General features: G+C 47.0%; 1 protein-coding gene across 1 annotated transcript in view; it reads left to right on the top strand.

Annotated features, from left to right (window-relative positions):
* CACNA2D4 (calcium channel, voltage-dependent, alpha 2/delta subunit 4) overlaps positions 1–15,242 on the top strand; it is a 132,522-nt gene that overhangs the window by 59,090 nt on the left and 58,190 nt on the right. Inside the window, exons 25-26 of the mRNA XM_009879747.1 lie at positions 309–436; positions 3,711–3,791. Of these exons, the coding sequence (XP_009878049.1) occupies positions 309–436; positions 3,711–3,791 (209 nt within the window). The remainder of the gene's footprint in view (positions 1–308; positions 437–3,710; positions 3,792–15,242) is intronic.

The raw sequence follows: 15,242 nt of genomic DNA, 5'->3' as shown, positions 1-15,242 counted from the left end.
AGCCCGTCCCGGGGGTGGGTGGCCGACCCACGCGGCCGCCTGTCGGTAAGGAGGGAGGCCTGGCACACCGCCCCGGAGTCCCCGGGGCGAGAGGGCTGTTCCAGGAGGACCCTCGCGTTGTCGTGTTTCGGTCACCCGGGGGTTCCCCGAACTCCCTTTGCCGCAGGGGAAGCCCCAGGTGATGTGCCCAACCCCGGGGGTCCCTGGGGCGCTGCCCCGAGGAGGGCTGCCACTCCTCCACACCCTGTAAAAAGGCTGCTGCTCCTCCACACCCTGTACAAAGGCTGCCCTGGGTTTTCTCCCGGCAGGAAATTCCTGACACGGAAGGACAAGGCAAGTATCTTCACCATGGACCACTTCCCTCTGTGGTACCGCCGGGCAGCCGAGCATCCCCCTGGGAGCTTCATCTACAGCATTGTCTCAGAAGATGATTCAGGTAACCCCAGCCTGAACACCAAAGCAGAGGAGAGGGGAAGAAAAAGCTGTTCACATCCTGTGGCCCACACCATGCTTGTCCAGATCCCTTATTGCCATCTCCTGCCTAGTGGGAAGTGCTGAGCCCTTGGCCTTTTGGCGGTGTCTTCACACCAGCGTAGAGGCAGAGGGGTCGTGGCCACTGGACACAGTGGACAGACAAAGCTACAAGCTATGGGGAGGGTCGTCAGGGCTGTGTAATGTGAGGTTGCAGAGGAGGTGAAGGACACACGGAAACACAGGGCTTGGGTAGACTGAAGTATTTAGGGAGGCAGGGGGTGGGGAATCGCAAGGTACTTGTGGGGCTGGAGCACACATGAACCGTGAGAAGGGGAAGGGAAAGGTATTGCAGAAGGAAATAGACACGTAGGTGTGACCAGGCCTGGGAGGAAACATCATCAGGAGAAGTAGATGGCAGTAACAACTAGGGATCAGCAAGCACTCAGTCAGGAAGTCTAACTTTAGAGGGTGTCATTTTTTTTCCATCACCACCTCCCGTGACAGGAAAGGATGAGTTTGTTACGGAAGATGGTGGAGGAAAAGGGAGGGCTTTTCCATAGCTTCCTCTTGGTCAGTGTGTCTCATTGGTCCCCTGTCCCATCGTACTACTAGACTATGGCCCCTCCTGCCCAGCTAAGGAGCCCAAACACGAGAGGTAAGCAAGGAGTGGCTTTTCAGTGTCTCTTGCTTAGGGTGTTGGTTCCTGTGAGTTTGCAGGGCCAGCCAGGACCTCCTCAAAGGCTGGAAGAGAGCAGAAGAGCCTAGAAAGAAACAATCAAAACAAAATACTCATGTGAGACTCCTACACAGAAGGCAGAAGTCCCCTCTGCGCTTCTCCCTGGCCCCTAGCGCTCCATCTCTGTCACAGAGCTCAGCTCTTTAGCTGTTAAAGCTTTTTGTGGCGCAGTTGTGGGAGGCTGGTGGGTGGGAAAGCAAGTAGCAAAGAGGAGAAAACCAGATTGGGAGGCAAGAGATATGAACCAGGATGTAAAGGAGAGGGGTGGAAAGAGAAAATACTTGAAACCTTCCACGAAAGCCTCTCTCTACCCAGCACCCTTACATCTCACTTAGAAGGCAAGTGTGGAGAGAGGGGGAGGCATGGTACAAGGGATCTTTTGCTCCCATGCATGCCAGGACATTTGCTCTTTGGAATACAGCATGGATTAGAAAACCAGGCAGTGACACCCTGTGGGTCTTTCTAGGGCAGCCAGTACCCAGGCCAAAGTAGTCACTGCTGGCTAAACATTAGGGTTGTGGCTTGATGTGGCTTTCTTAGAAGTCCATAGGTAGTTTTGCATGGATAAAAACAGAACACAAGATATTGCCACTGTTTTTTGTATTACCTGACTATTGGTCAGAAGCTTCAATCAAGACCAGGACCCCATTTACCTGGAAACCTACAGGCATATTGTAAGAAGTAGTACCTGGCCCTGAAGACCTTATGCTCTAAACTGTAAGGGAGATTATTAGTCTCTTTAGAGATGAACAGCTGGTCTTAGACTGTGATCCATGAGATCACACGATATGCCTGTGAAGAGCCAGCAAATAATACTCAGTGCTTCTGACTCACAGTGCTTCACTGTCAGAGAAGAGTCCAGGTGCTTCCCTGACATCCGATGAAGCAGGCGTGCCCCACCTTTTGGCCAGAACAGCCCGTCCAGTTTCTTACTAAATTCTGGATGATTAGAAGCTGAAATCCCCCTTTCATACTTTCCACGTGACTCAGTACATGCCTGCCCTGTGACAAGGGGCTTTCATGGCAGATGCACTTCTCATCACATGAGAGGGAGAAGCCTGAAACCTCCCTGCTGGGGAGGAAGCCAGCAGGGAATGGCTGCAGGTCATCAGAAAAATGTATCCAGGGCACTTCCTTCCAGCATCCAAAAGTCCCAGAGAGAAGACAGCAGGGAAAGCTCTGCAAGCCAAGTAGAACTGGTCTTGCAGCCCAGATCACTCATGTGTTGGGTGTTTGGGTTGTTTTTTTTCGGTTTGTCTTTTTTTTTTTTCCCTAGGGTTGCTAAGTGTATTTTGCTTATTTGTCCCATCCTAGGGAGAGCAAGAAATTTGGGGTTCACCATAAAGGCAGGATTAGGCTCAAGGCATGTGAGCGTAAGTTGGCTGAGTATTTGTTTCACAAGGGCTTTACTATTTCTGACATCCTTGAGCAAGTTAGTTTGGCTTCAGTCCAAAAAAAAAGAGATGAGTGAGAGACTCCAGGCTAAACTGTGGTAGACACAGAATTGTGCTCAGGACCCACTGGGTACCAACAAGAATGGTGAAGGCAGAAATGGAAAGCAGTAACAAATGCTGGAGCTCTTGGGAAGGAAAGAATCCCTGACCCATCTGTCCGAGCAAAAGATTTCCATACAGCAAGCGAGGAGGGAATCAGTTGCAGGCTAGATCGATCAGGCTGACCTTCAAACTGTCCCCTGACGCTTCCAAAAGAGGTGCCCCAGCTGAAGCTAATCTAATCGCTCAAAAAAAAAATACTGAAATGGAATCTGTCACGTGGACAACTGCAGGCTGAAACAACTGTGCTAACAAAGAACAGGCAGGTGGGGTTCAGTTGCTTAAACCTATCCAGCCATGCTATTTTAAATGCCCTGTGGGAGCCAAGAGATCTGCACGGGGCTGGCAGATGTGACACAGGACCGACAGGACGCTTAAAGCAGCAGCTCAAGGATAATCGGGACACCCTGGGGCATAACAGAATTTAGGCAGCAAAGTCCCAGAAGACTTTGTTTCTAAAATGGAGTGCACCCTGGAGGTACCTGGAAGTGCTGTGTGTGTCTCTCCAGTTTGTAGTGCTGGCCTGGCTTGGGTAACAGAGCTGGGCGTAAGCCTGGCCTTTGCTGTGCAAGAGTTGGTGTCAGAATCACCTGTCCTGCTTCTCCTCCATCTAGAGTTTAGTTGGTGCGTGAAGCAGAACAGCTTTCTGGCCTAAGCAAAGCTCTACGCACCCAAAATTGAGGAGCCCAGTCCTTTACATTTTATGCTGAGAATGCCACTTTTTTCATGGGACATTATCTAGAAGGAAAAAAAAAATCTATTCACAGCCCCTTAGGTTGCTTATGTGTCTTGAAAGATGCAGTCCTCCAAACTCTTGGATGTTTCAGGGTTGAGGCGTATGTCCACGCTGGCCTGGATGTGAAAGTGTGTGAGCAAGCTGCTCCTGCTGTGTTTCAGTCCTCTCTGGTGGTAAGCTAACCGAGCCTGCTGTATTTGTGTCTTGACAGAGGGAGGTGGCCTACCAAAAGTGGTGACAGTGAGCACGGCTGTGGCTGTGTCTGTGGATGGGAAGATGGGTATTGCTGCAGGTAGGACATTCTGGTTTCTCTTTTTATCTTGAATGAAATGGTTACCTCTTGTATCGAGAGTGGGAGCTGAGAGCTGTTAGCTTGTCATTCAAGGGAAATGACGGGAGCCACAATAGCTTGTGATGTTGAAAACTAGGCTAAACAGAGAATATTAGAACAGGTACTGAATGGCTGATAGGCTTTTGAAAGGGAAACTGCCTGTTTGAATGGAAGCTTCCCATCTTCAATGCTGGTGAATTTGTGGATTGAGATGAGCAGGAGTAGGTTGAGAAGTCCATGCAGGTTTTGAACTGTTTGTAGGAGACATTCTTGGTTTTGGAGGAACAGCACATTCATGCATCTTCATCATTATCTCAGCTGAAAAATAACTTTTGCTGGTGGAATGAGCTCATTGCTGGATTTCCAACTCAGACATATAGATTGCCAAACTTATGTTTGTATCTGAGCTTTAAACCCATTTTGGCAGACCTTCACTAGGCCCTGCATCTCCTTTTGGAAAATTCATACAGCACATTATTTCCAACAGAACCCCAAAGCTTCTGAAGCTTTACCATTTTCTGCAGCCATTGCTTCAGGCTTTATGGAAGTACAGTAAACTCAGAAGTTGAAACAGAGCAGTCATTTAATGAAACAAAGGAACATTAATCAGTAATGCTGGCATAATATCCAACTTAAACACTTTATGCAGGAGTATTGAGGTAAGAGAAGATGTAGCTCAGCTCTTTTTTTAGACCTGGAAGCATTGACTAAGGGAAGAGCTTGATGGAACAGGTTATGGAGTAATTATCACCAGAAACATGCTGAGATGCAAAGCTGCTTGTGAAAGAATGGTTAATGTTAATGGAGCCCTGTATGGTGGAAGGAATGACTGAATAGAATAGATACCAAGCAATGACTTTGTTATGGGATTATCCAGTAGAGAGAAGGCCATACAGCAGATACCTTCAGATCAGCCATTGCTTTTGCCTGTGGTGGGTAGGGTACAATGAATGGTCTTCGATACTACTAGTCGGTAAAACTATAACAGTTTAACTTCATCTGATGAAGCGTTCCTTAATTTCCAGGCTTTCAGCAAGTTCCAGTTGAGAGTGGTACTCTTTAAGTATCACTTGGGCCTTGAGAAAGTACTTATAAGCTGAAGGAGGGCTGTTATGAAATAGCACTTTTCACTAATATACCACCATTTCAAGCCCAAATCCAGAAAATTATTATGAAATCTGTCAACAGACCCCAGCAAAATAAAGGTGGCTTCAGTAAAGTTAAGTTAAGTAGGTGCTTGGGTCATAAAAACTGCTCTCAAAACTGATACTAACTGGCATTAGTATGAATATATCCAGTAGAGAATGAAATAGCATTGGAACTGTACCAAGGGTCTCTGTGCAGCACTGGAGCATTTTTTTAAGCGTGAATTTGGGAGGAGAAAAAAAACTTTTTTAAAAAAAAGAGATTGTTTTTCATGGTTCTTTACCTTCCCTTTCCTGACCTGTGAGTTAGTGCAGAGGCACACAAGCAGTTCACCTGGCACTCAGCATAAATACAGGGAAGGAAACTTCTGGGTGGAATTGCTGGAGCAAGAACAAGTGGCAGGAGGATCTGCCCCTGACAGAGCCATTTCTCTTCTGTCAGCAGTGCTTTTCATAACCCCCATGGAGATTTCCACCCCCTCAGTTATGCTGAATGCTGAATCGACTGTCTGTGTGGACATGCTGTGAAGGGGCAGGATCCTCTTTTTTTAAAGAAATCATATTAATTTAATAAGGTAAAAATTCTGTCATTTGTGGAAATGATACAGAACAAATCAGTTTCCTCACTGGTAACCACAGAAGTTGAGACATGGAAATGAATTCTCAATTGCTTTCATTCCTTAAAGGTACCACGGTCCCTTGTCACTAGCCTGCACATTAGGTGACCTGACCACAAGCATCTTCTGCTTATTTCCACACATGGCACATACAGCTGGGTGTCCTTCATTCCCCATTTCTTATGCATTGATTGAAACTATCCATATTTCATCCTAAGTATGGGCTGCATGACAGCAATGAGGGAAATAATTTCTCCCAAAGGGTCCAAAGTCCTTCAGGCCCTCAGCTGTAGCCCCCATTGACTTCAGCAGGCGTGCAAGGATTTACAGAGATATCTCCTATCTGCTGTCTTGGGCATAAGTTTACACCATGTTTTGGGGGTTTCAGGGAGCAAAAAGGTACTACATCTACATTACCATTTGCTTTGTTTCCGGTAGTGACTAGGTTCATCACCTGAATCTTTCATACCGGTAGTCATTTAAAAAAAAAACAAACAAAAAACCAATGAAGTAATTGTGGTCCCATTACCTATTGCAATACTATTTGATCTTGAGGATAGCAGCTTTTGAGAGTGAGGATGTAGGTCTCCATCTCCCGCCACACTAATATAGTCATCCTGAGTGGCTAGGACTTGATTCTAGGGGACTTCACCCCACAGTGGAGGCTGCAGTGCAAATGATGCTGGGCAGTGCTGCAATATCATCCTGGGTACAGGAGAGAGATGAAGGAAGAGGAGTGAGTGGAGACACAGTAAGAGGCAATTAGAGCAGAATGGGATGCAGATTGTTGTTATTATTATTGTTATTCTGATGGTGTCATCCCTCAGTGGGTTTGATACCGTTTTCATTTAGAGTTAGGATACTACCAGAAGTTTGGTACCCAGCACTGGTTCCCAGACAGCCAAGTACCTGGTAGGCTTCTCATTTCTGGATAAATGCAGTCACAGTTCTGTAAAAGGGGAACAACAGAGACTTTTTAAGTGCCCCTATAAAAGTGCAAGTGGTATGAACTGGCCTGTCATTCTGCCACTGATCATTACTGTCACTTGTTTGACTTGACAGTGCTTGGGGGGGATTTATGAGAGCTCTGAAATGTTTGCTATGCATGCAGTGAAAAATTAAGCTCTAGGATTTACAGCCATGCCTGAGGGGAGGGAGTGCCCCCAGTGCTCCCATGGGGAGGACACCAGTGACAGGGAACATTGGGCCCCTTTTTTTCTGGCAGCTGAATAGCAGTCCCCAGCCAAGGCAGAGAAAGGCAAACTGGTAAAATCAAATGTCCAGGAAGATGACACAGGCCTGGATGCTGTCAGGGAATGAAGGAGCAGTCAGCTGAGATTAGAAAGCAGCCAGACTGGAGGGCTGAGAGCAGGGATGGAGCGGGGAGCACAAGGGCCTCTTGCCTCCCATTTTGGTCTGGCTTAGCTCAGCAGGGAGTCCCAGAATGGGTTTGGGGGGAGTCTGAGATGCTTCTCTCACCATTAGCGATGCTGCTCTATAACAATTCTATATACAAGAATAGGAGGGGAGGTGGCCAAATTCAGGAGGGAAAAGGGGTGTCCTCTGCCCTGCCCTCTCCCCTTTTCACTCACCCCTCTCCTACCCCTGTGGGACAAGCCCCTGTACCTGGGGCATGAGGGGGATGCGCAAAGAGTTAAAGGTACCCACAGGTCTCTCAGAAGACACAGTGAAGCCAAGGCAGGGTCTGCGTGTGCGAGCTGAGTAAGTGTGGTCTCTTTGGTGGGAAGCCACACAGGCAAACCTACCCTTGGCTTTGGCTATACCTGTTTCTTTGAAGCAATAATATCTACCTGCTGTATTGTACTTTGGCACTTCAAAGCACTATGCAAACATTAAGTAATGCCTGGATGATTAATTATAATTAATTAGAAGGCAACTATTCTCCTGGGATGTCAGTCCAGTACCTTTCACGCACACTAATTTTGTTGGAAATGAAAAATAAGGAATTGTGATGGCACTCTCCCCAAGCCAAGTCCTGCCCCAGATAGCACTGTCATCTGCTCCCTCCCGTGAGTCAGTAGCCTGGGGCTTTCTGGTCCTCAGGGGGTGCGCAGCAGAAATCACATGTAGTTGCTGACAGAAGCTTTTAGTGATTTAAAGCCCCAGTGAAACTGCTGGAATCTGTGCAGGAATTTAGCTGTCACTTTGGGCTGTGTATGACGTCTCTTTCATTGCCTGACCTTCTTGCTGTTCGAGTTATGTGGTTGTCAGCTGGCTGCCAGTCCCAACAGGAGCAGGTAGGGTTTCTTCCCGTGAGGTTCCTTGCCATGGTTGGTCGTGTCTCAAGGATGGGAGACAGCCAATACCAGCAAACCATGGGGCATGCACAGGCTCCATGATGCCCAATAAAACAAATCCAAATGGGCACTTAGGAGATGCAGGTTTATATTATACGACACTTCTGTCCTCTGTTTATATTCAAAGTTACTGTTAGTTTCTATCTGCAGTGGTTGGACCACAGTGAAATTATTATCCCATGATGACAACAGATGTATTTGGGGAGAGTTCTATGCAACCTTAAAGAAGGGTGGGAGAAGAGAAGTATTGTCGGTATTTTACAGAGAGGGTTTTGGGACACTGAGTTATTAAGGCCAGTATTTTCAGAAGAGCTCTGTACTCACAGCAGGAGCAGATTTTCAAAAAAGCTTAGATTTTTTTTTCAAAAGTATTTGAAATCAATCAGTCTGAAAAATAGATAATGGGAAGTAATTTTGCCATTATACCTCTGGTTAAAATCCAACCTCTATCATTCTGACGGAAGCTCTTCATTTGAAAAGCGATTACAGGCCAGCTTGATGTCTCTCCATCCTCTTCCTTGGTCTCCAATTTTGACTACCTCCTGTCTGTTACCAGCGAGCAAAGAGAGGAGGGTCAGGTGGCTTTTTCAGCAGTTCCGTTGCTGTGGCATCTTTTCAAACTAATCTACACACAATTCTGTATTTCTACAGGGTTTTCTTGCTTGGGTGGATAAAACATTTCAACCTCCTCTCAGAAAGGGACAGCTGCACCTGTAGAAGCTGCTAAAATCCACGGAAATCAGCTACAATAGTATAAGCACCTTTTACGTGGGAATAGCTCCATCCAAGCTGGAGAATTAAAATTATTTCACTAGGCTGGCCTGGAAACCAGCATAATGTTACCCATACAAAACCTGAGAGCAGCTGATCTCTTGAGTGTGTGCTGTGGTATTCAGAAGGAATGCTGCCCCTCTTTTAATGCTGGAGGTTGTGCCAACATTGTCCCAGTGCCGGGACTTCTGTGAGCTCCTGAGGCATCACCTGGGTGCCTTTATGGAAGTCACGGTCTCCCCTGCATCCAGCGGTAGCACGGGTAGAAAGAAGGAAGTCTCAACTAATTTTCAGCCTGTCACCTGCTACATCTAGTTTCTGCCTGATGCCATTCCCTTCTGGCGATCCCCAAAGCCCAAGCAGTTTCTCAGGCATCCCTTTGATCTGACAAAATGAGAGACATCTGAAGGGGCCGTGCCTTGGAGCTCAGTCACAGAAAGTGTTAGGGGCACTCAGTAAGGCAGAAATGCTGATGATTTTAGTACTAACAGCAGCTGCGCATTCTCCACCTCTCAGGATATCTGTCTGGAGGCTGTTATCAGTCAGTACACATTTGGTTGGCCTAAGGGTTGAGCCAATACTCTGCGGGCCAGGGAATCAACATTACACGGTGCCATTGGTGTGCCAAAACCAGTGTCTATTGCATCTTTCATCCATCCATCTGCCTGCCTCCCATCCATTGCATTCTACTTTATATACTGAGCCTTAGGGGAGAGACCTGTAAGCATAAAGGCTGCTTTTTGGGGCGTTTCTGGGGCAGACACAAGTTGTTCTATGAGCCAGACAAAAGTGAGGTGGTTGCCTTATTTTGCACTAGCTCTTATCTTACAAACTCTGACTTTTGCTAAGGTTTGGTATCAGTGCTGGGGCTACATGGTTCCCTGTTCAGAACTGGTTAGCCTCCAGCCAGGTCAGTGAACAGGCAGGAAAAACAATCATCAGCCTGCAAAACTCCGTGTAGATGTCTCCATGCATAGACAGTAACTGGTGACAAGGGTATTTTCTCCTCAAAAGAATGCTAAAAATAGTCATGTGAGACATCTTCCATAGCATTCTGCCCACCCTGGCTGGACATCAGCAATCTTTTTTTTCTTCCGAGGTGTATCTGCTTTTTGTGTAGGCTGTAAGATCTTCAGCACAAGGATCGTGCCTCCTCCCTATGCACGTGAACGTTGCCTATTGCCTTGGGGATGAGCCCTTGGCTGGGGGAAAAGCGACAACAGTAGCCAGTTCTGTAGAATAAATATTTCCTTGTAGCCTCAGCTGAGTGCCAGAGTTTGCACGCTGCACCACTTCCTGGGAAAAACACATTAAGTGAATCAGCCTTCCTTTCCTCAACCCATGTGGGCATTGCTTTGCCCAGCACAGTGGGTGGGTGCCTGTGCCCAGACCTTGCCCTCACCCGCTGTTTCAGGGTATTTTCTCAACAGGACACTATAACAACTTGTGAGCAATGGGATTTCTCTTGTGGAGTCTGGTCAGGCATCTCCCTGGGACATTCCCAGTCCAGGAGCCCGTTCCTGCTTGTGTGTAGCAGAAATCTTCCAGCCTAAGGTTATCCATCACTGCCACCTCTATAGCTCCTCTGATTGCCATGGTTGTCACGCTTGAAGGGAAAAGAGCCCTTGACACTGGCTCAGGAGAGGCTTGCATATAGCTGGATTTTTTAGATTGGCACCCGGCGCCTTTGCCGTGTTCTCTTTGCTTGCAAATTATTTGATATCATTTTAATTCTGAGCCAAATTAGAGCAGTGCGCGGGTTGTCATGGCAACCATTTCCTTGTGCCTTTTGGTCTGACTCATTGCAGACAATTACTCTCGCGCTTCAGGATTCACAGATGTGATAGGAGAAGAATCATGTGCTGGGCTTTCAACTTTTTTTTTTTTTTTTTTTGCTTTTAATTTCCTTCCCATCCTCTCTTGCATTAACTCCTACCTAGCCAGCATCAGCAGGGACCTGTATCTCTGCCCGGGGCCACATGGGCCCATGGGAGCACCTTGCATGTAGACTATGTTGAGGTGCACAATGCGTGAGGGGATTTGTGCCTGCATGTGTATATTTGCATACACAGTTTCTCTGCAGTGCGTTGTGTGGCTGCGATACCTGTCTGCCTGTGTAACTGGGGGTGTGCACAGATGCGACTTGCACTTATTTCTGTCTGTGGTGGAGCTACATACTCACACGTGTTTTCTGGGTATGCACACGGGTATGTACATGAGTAAACTATTTGGGCATGGAATTGTACCCAGTGTGCAGAGTCAGTCAACGTGCACTGAGTGTTCGGGGGGGACTGACAAACTGCGAGGGTCATGAATGGGCCAGGACCTTCCATTCAGAGCTGTGTGAAGATCCACAGACTGCCAAGCAAGTAGCATTTATACCTCTGGCCAAGTAGGGTGCAAACCTAAATCTTGTGTGATTGCAAGGCCAGTGCATTGCCTGACTCACGTGTCCCCCCACCCCAGCAGCCCACATCTATGCATCTAAAGTACATGGAAGAAAACTGTGTCGCCCATGCAAGGACCATAGCCTTAGCATAAGTATAATTGATGTCATGACGTGCGTTAGGACCTATAGTTCAGCAGAGGAGCAAAGTCATGTGAGAAGATGCTGAAAGGGATCACAGAAGCAGTCTGTAGATGTAGGGATGAAAAGGGTACATATTACAGCAGAGGAGGTTATAGGAAATGTCTTGTGAGATGACTTAGCTGAAATTCAGCCCAGGCACAAGCAGACAAGTTTAGCAGGGTGAGAACCACAGAAACTTAGCAGATCTGAGGACAGCTCCAGTCTACTCCTAAGATACATTCCTTTTACCACCAAACTCAGCCTGTTTCATTCCCGAGTTCCTCATCTCCTGCCCTACCTATCCACTCAAAGCACAAATCTCCTCGTCATAAGGCTATAATGAGACTCCTACTACCAGCTCTTTCCCCTCGTAAGACCTTTTACTTCTCCTCCTTTCCCTTACTGGGATACAGAAGGCCATTCATAGGATAATTCTGGTTGGAAGGCACCTCAGGAGGTCTCTAGACAGCCTCCTGCTCAAAGCAGGGTCAACTATGAGATCAGACCAGTTTGCTTAGAACTTTATTGCATTAGTATTCCCAGAAATATTCCTTGTTCATCCCTAATGCTCATACGCTGTGCTTTCACCATCTGTACTGTTGCAGAGGTTGTACTGATAGCCATTGTCTTTTTCTCTCCCTATCCTTGCTCTGTACGAGGACTATCAGCAAACCTTCATGAGGAAGTGCAGGGTAGTTTGAAGTGGGTATGGGCCTGCTGTTGGGTGGTGAGGCACGGAGGGCAAGAGAGGAAAGAAGAGTTGGAAGGTGGCTGTCCTGCTTCTGCCTGTGGGAGAGTTTGGCTGGGAGCCCTTGCCTGGAAGCCCTGGGAAGCACCAGGCTTTCTCAAGGCGGTGGGGAAGGCAGGGGAGAGATGTTGTGCAAGATGTGGACGACACTGCTTGCCCCAGGGTGTGTGGAGGGGTGGTCTGCTACTGGCTCTTGGCACTGCTTTCACAAGCAGCAGTGCAAAGTCTACAGCGTGGGAAGGGAGCAGTTCAGCTTTCGGGGATGGTGTTGAGCCCACATTTCTGGGAGGAGTCAGTAAATGGCAATGCCTGATTCTGTTGCCCTCCATCTGTCTGCCACCACAGGCAATTGCTTAGGCTCCTTAAGCTGGCTCTGCAGAGAGCCTACGTGGAATGGAAAAAGAACTAACAGCAAAGAAAGCTGTGTCTTAGAGGTCAGGAAATGTAGGGATAAAGTGAGGATTGCTTACAAATAAAGCTGAGTTAGACCTTGCAAAGGAGATTAAAACAAACAGCAAAAGATTCTTCAGCTATTTGGAAAAAAAAAAAAAAGAGAGAATAAGAAGTAAGGCCGCTTCTGGGCAGTAAGAGTGAAGTCAAGATCAAGGAGACTATAGTCTGAGCCAAAACCAAAGAGGACTCTGTGCCCAAGATATTGATAAGGACAGCAATATTGTCCTTGGGGAAAGAAACAAGCTGACGACTGGGAATAAACAGCTCAAGCTGCTTAGTGCACTAACAGTGCTGGGCCTGGGTGCTCTCCAGCCCCGGGAGAGCTGGCATGTGGAAACACAGGCTTATAGCAAGGATTTTTTTTCTACTCTATTCGCAGTGGTATTTTTCATGCAGTCTGGAAAACTGAAAATTCAGCAATTAGGGTTAAGGAAGGGGGAGAAATAAGCTTGCCAGTCTCAGGCCTGTAAGTGTGACCTCTGTGATGTTTGTAGCACTTTAGAGGAGACCTTGAAGGAAAGTACAATTATTACCAAACAGTTAGGGGAAAGGGGAGACAGGCAATATGAGTTTATCAATGCTAGATCATACCAGACTCACCCAATAGCTTTCTTTCAAATGATTGCGTTCCTGGAAGGAAATTTCAAAGATCAAGATTTCATCTCTGTATTTCAGTAAAGCACTTGATACAATGCCACATAAGAAACAATTAGTTAAACTAGAGGAAATCAGGAAAGGCAGAGGAGTTGTAAGGGGCAGGGAGGTAGAACTCAGTCTGGGAAGACGGCAGCAGCAAGACCACCTATCAAAGTCTAGCAAAAGGTTACTTGTAGCACTCCCCCGTGGTCAGCCATGGGATTAGTCTTTGCTGACGTTAACCTGAGACCCTGACTCAGACAGCAATACGTAGTGAGGAAGTGTCCTGATGATTCAACACTAGAAGGCATTGCTAGTACAGGGAAGGGCCAGGATATCGTAGAGAAAGCCTTATTTGACCTTGGCAGGAGTACCAGAAACAGAATGAATTTCAGTAGTACAACAGACAAGGTCATATGCTTGAGAACTGTTATTAGAAATCTTCTGTAAGCTGGGAACTCTGTGAGATCTGGCAGAGAGCACAGCAAGCAGGACTAGAGGCAGCCCTTGTCTTCTGGGAACTGTTGGGCCCATTTTGCCAAGTCTCAGTGAGGATCCTCAGTGTGGGCTGTGTTGCTGCCTGATGCCCACACAAAATTCGGGGAACCTTTGTTGTCTGCCAAGTGTTGTCCGGAGATCCTTGTGGAAAGGCAGCTGGGTAAACTCTGTGGTAAACATATCCTGAGAAAGCTCAGGAGAAAAATGCTGAGAATTTATGTATTAGGATGATGGTGAGTGATAGTGTGATGCAGTTGTGGATGAAGCAAACGTCCTAGAATGTATCTGGAGAGGTGTTCCCGGTGGGGATGGGGCTGCATTGGTGCTTGTACCCAAAGCCCTGCAAGACCCATTACAGTTTTTGCCAAAGGAATACAGGCTGAGACAGGTATAGACAGGACAGAAAGATGATGAGAGGAAAGGGAAGCCTGACTTCTTGAGAGAAGCCTGGGAGAACCCAGGTTGTTTAACCACATGCAACTAAGGCTGAAGCGGATAGGATTGCTGTAATAAACGCATCTTGGAGGAAACATTTAAAGTAAAGCACACGGTTTGTATGAAGACAATGTAGTATAGATAGGCCATGAAAATATTTAGGGTGGAAAACTAGAAGAGGGTTTCTAGCTGTTAGGGTAATACAGCTCTAGCCAGAGTCTGAGGTAAAAAGACAAATGGGTTTAAGCCGGAGCTTGAAAACCCTGTAAGAAGGTGGTGGTGCTTTGAATAGAAAGAGATGAAACTCTGAGCCTGCAGTTCCTTCTCCATCACTAGGGAACAGCTGCAGTCTCTTGTCTCACCATGCCACAGTACAATTACCAGCAAGAAAGAGAGCTGCGGGGCAGTCACTCAGGGCACTCCTTGTTCACCGCAGCACTCCCTTTGCGTACAAGTCTGGGCCTTTTTACCGTATAATTCACACACTCCATGATTTTAGTCAGGACTGAATAAAAACACACTTGTTAATGCAGCTGAAATCCCCAGCACAGCACCTGGATGACCAGAAGTTAGGGCTGACCTAAACCCCTCTCTCAGCCTTTGACAGCGTGGTGGTTTCTGTTGATTGATTTGGGTTTTGCAAAGTAAAGAAGAGGGAGCGGAGAAACCCCTGCTTATGATAACAAGCCTTTAAAAAGCAGATAGGGATGTGGGGGCTACTGTGTTGTGTGGCAGCTGCGAAGTGACAGTTGAGGAGATCAGAGAAGGGAGCATCTGAAAAGCAGCTGGTCAGAGGCAGTCGCTGAAAAGGGGATGATCAGTCACGAGAGGATGAAAATAAGGGAGAGAGAGAAAGAATAACTGGGGAATCAAGGACATTTATGTCCAGTGGGAGAGATGTGAAAGATAACCATATGAGACCATGAGTGGATGAGAAAGTGGAGACTGCCTGAAGGGGACTATCATTTTAAATAAAGGGCTAGATTTTTCTCTTGCCAAGAATTGCATAAATCCAGAGACTTTTGTTTAAAATCCTGTGAATTTATACTACTATAAAGGTGGCTATGAGTGGGATCAGAACCAGTTTCCCATATCCTGGCTCCCTCAAAATGACTTGTTAGGGGTTTGCCCTAGCATTTCCATATGACTCCATCTTTAAAGTAGGAACAATGCTCACACAGCCTAGCGAGTGTGCTGTGAGACCTTGTTTGGCGAGGGAGAG

The sequence above is a fragment of the Charadrius vociferus genome, unplaced genomic scaffold (genome assembly GCF_000708025.1).
Source record: "Charadrius vociferus isolate BGI_N301 unplaced genomic scaffold, ASM70802v2 scaffold90, whole genome shotgun sequence".
In the NCBI taxonomy this organism is placed as follows: Eukaryota; Metazoa; Chordata; class Aves; order Charadriiformes; family Charadriidae; genus Charadrius; species Charadrius vociferus.
This window is presented reverse-complemented; position numbering and strand designations above follow the sequence as displayed.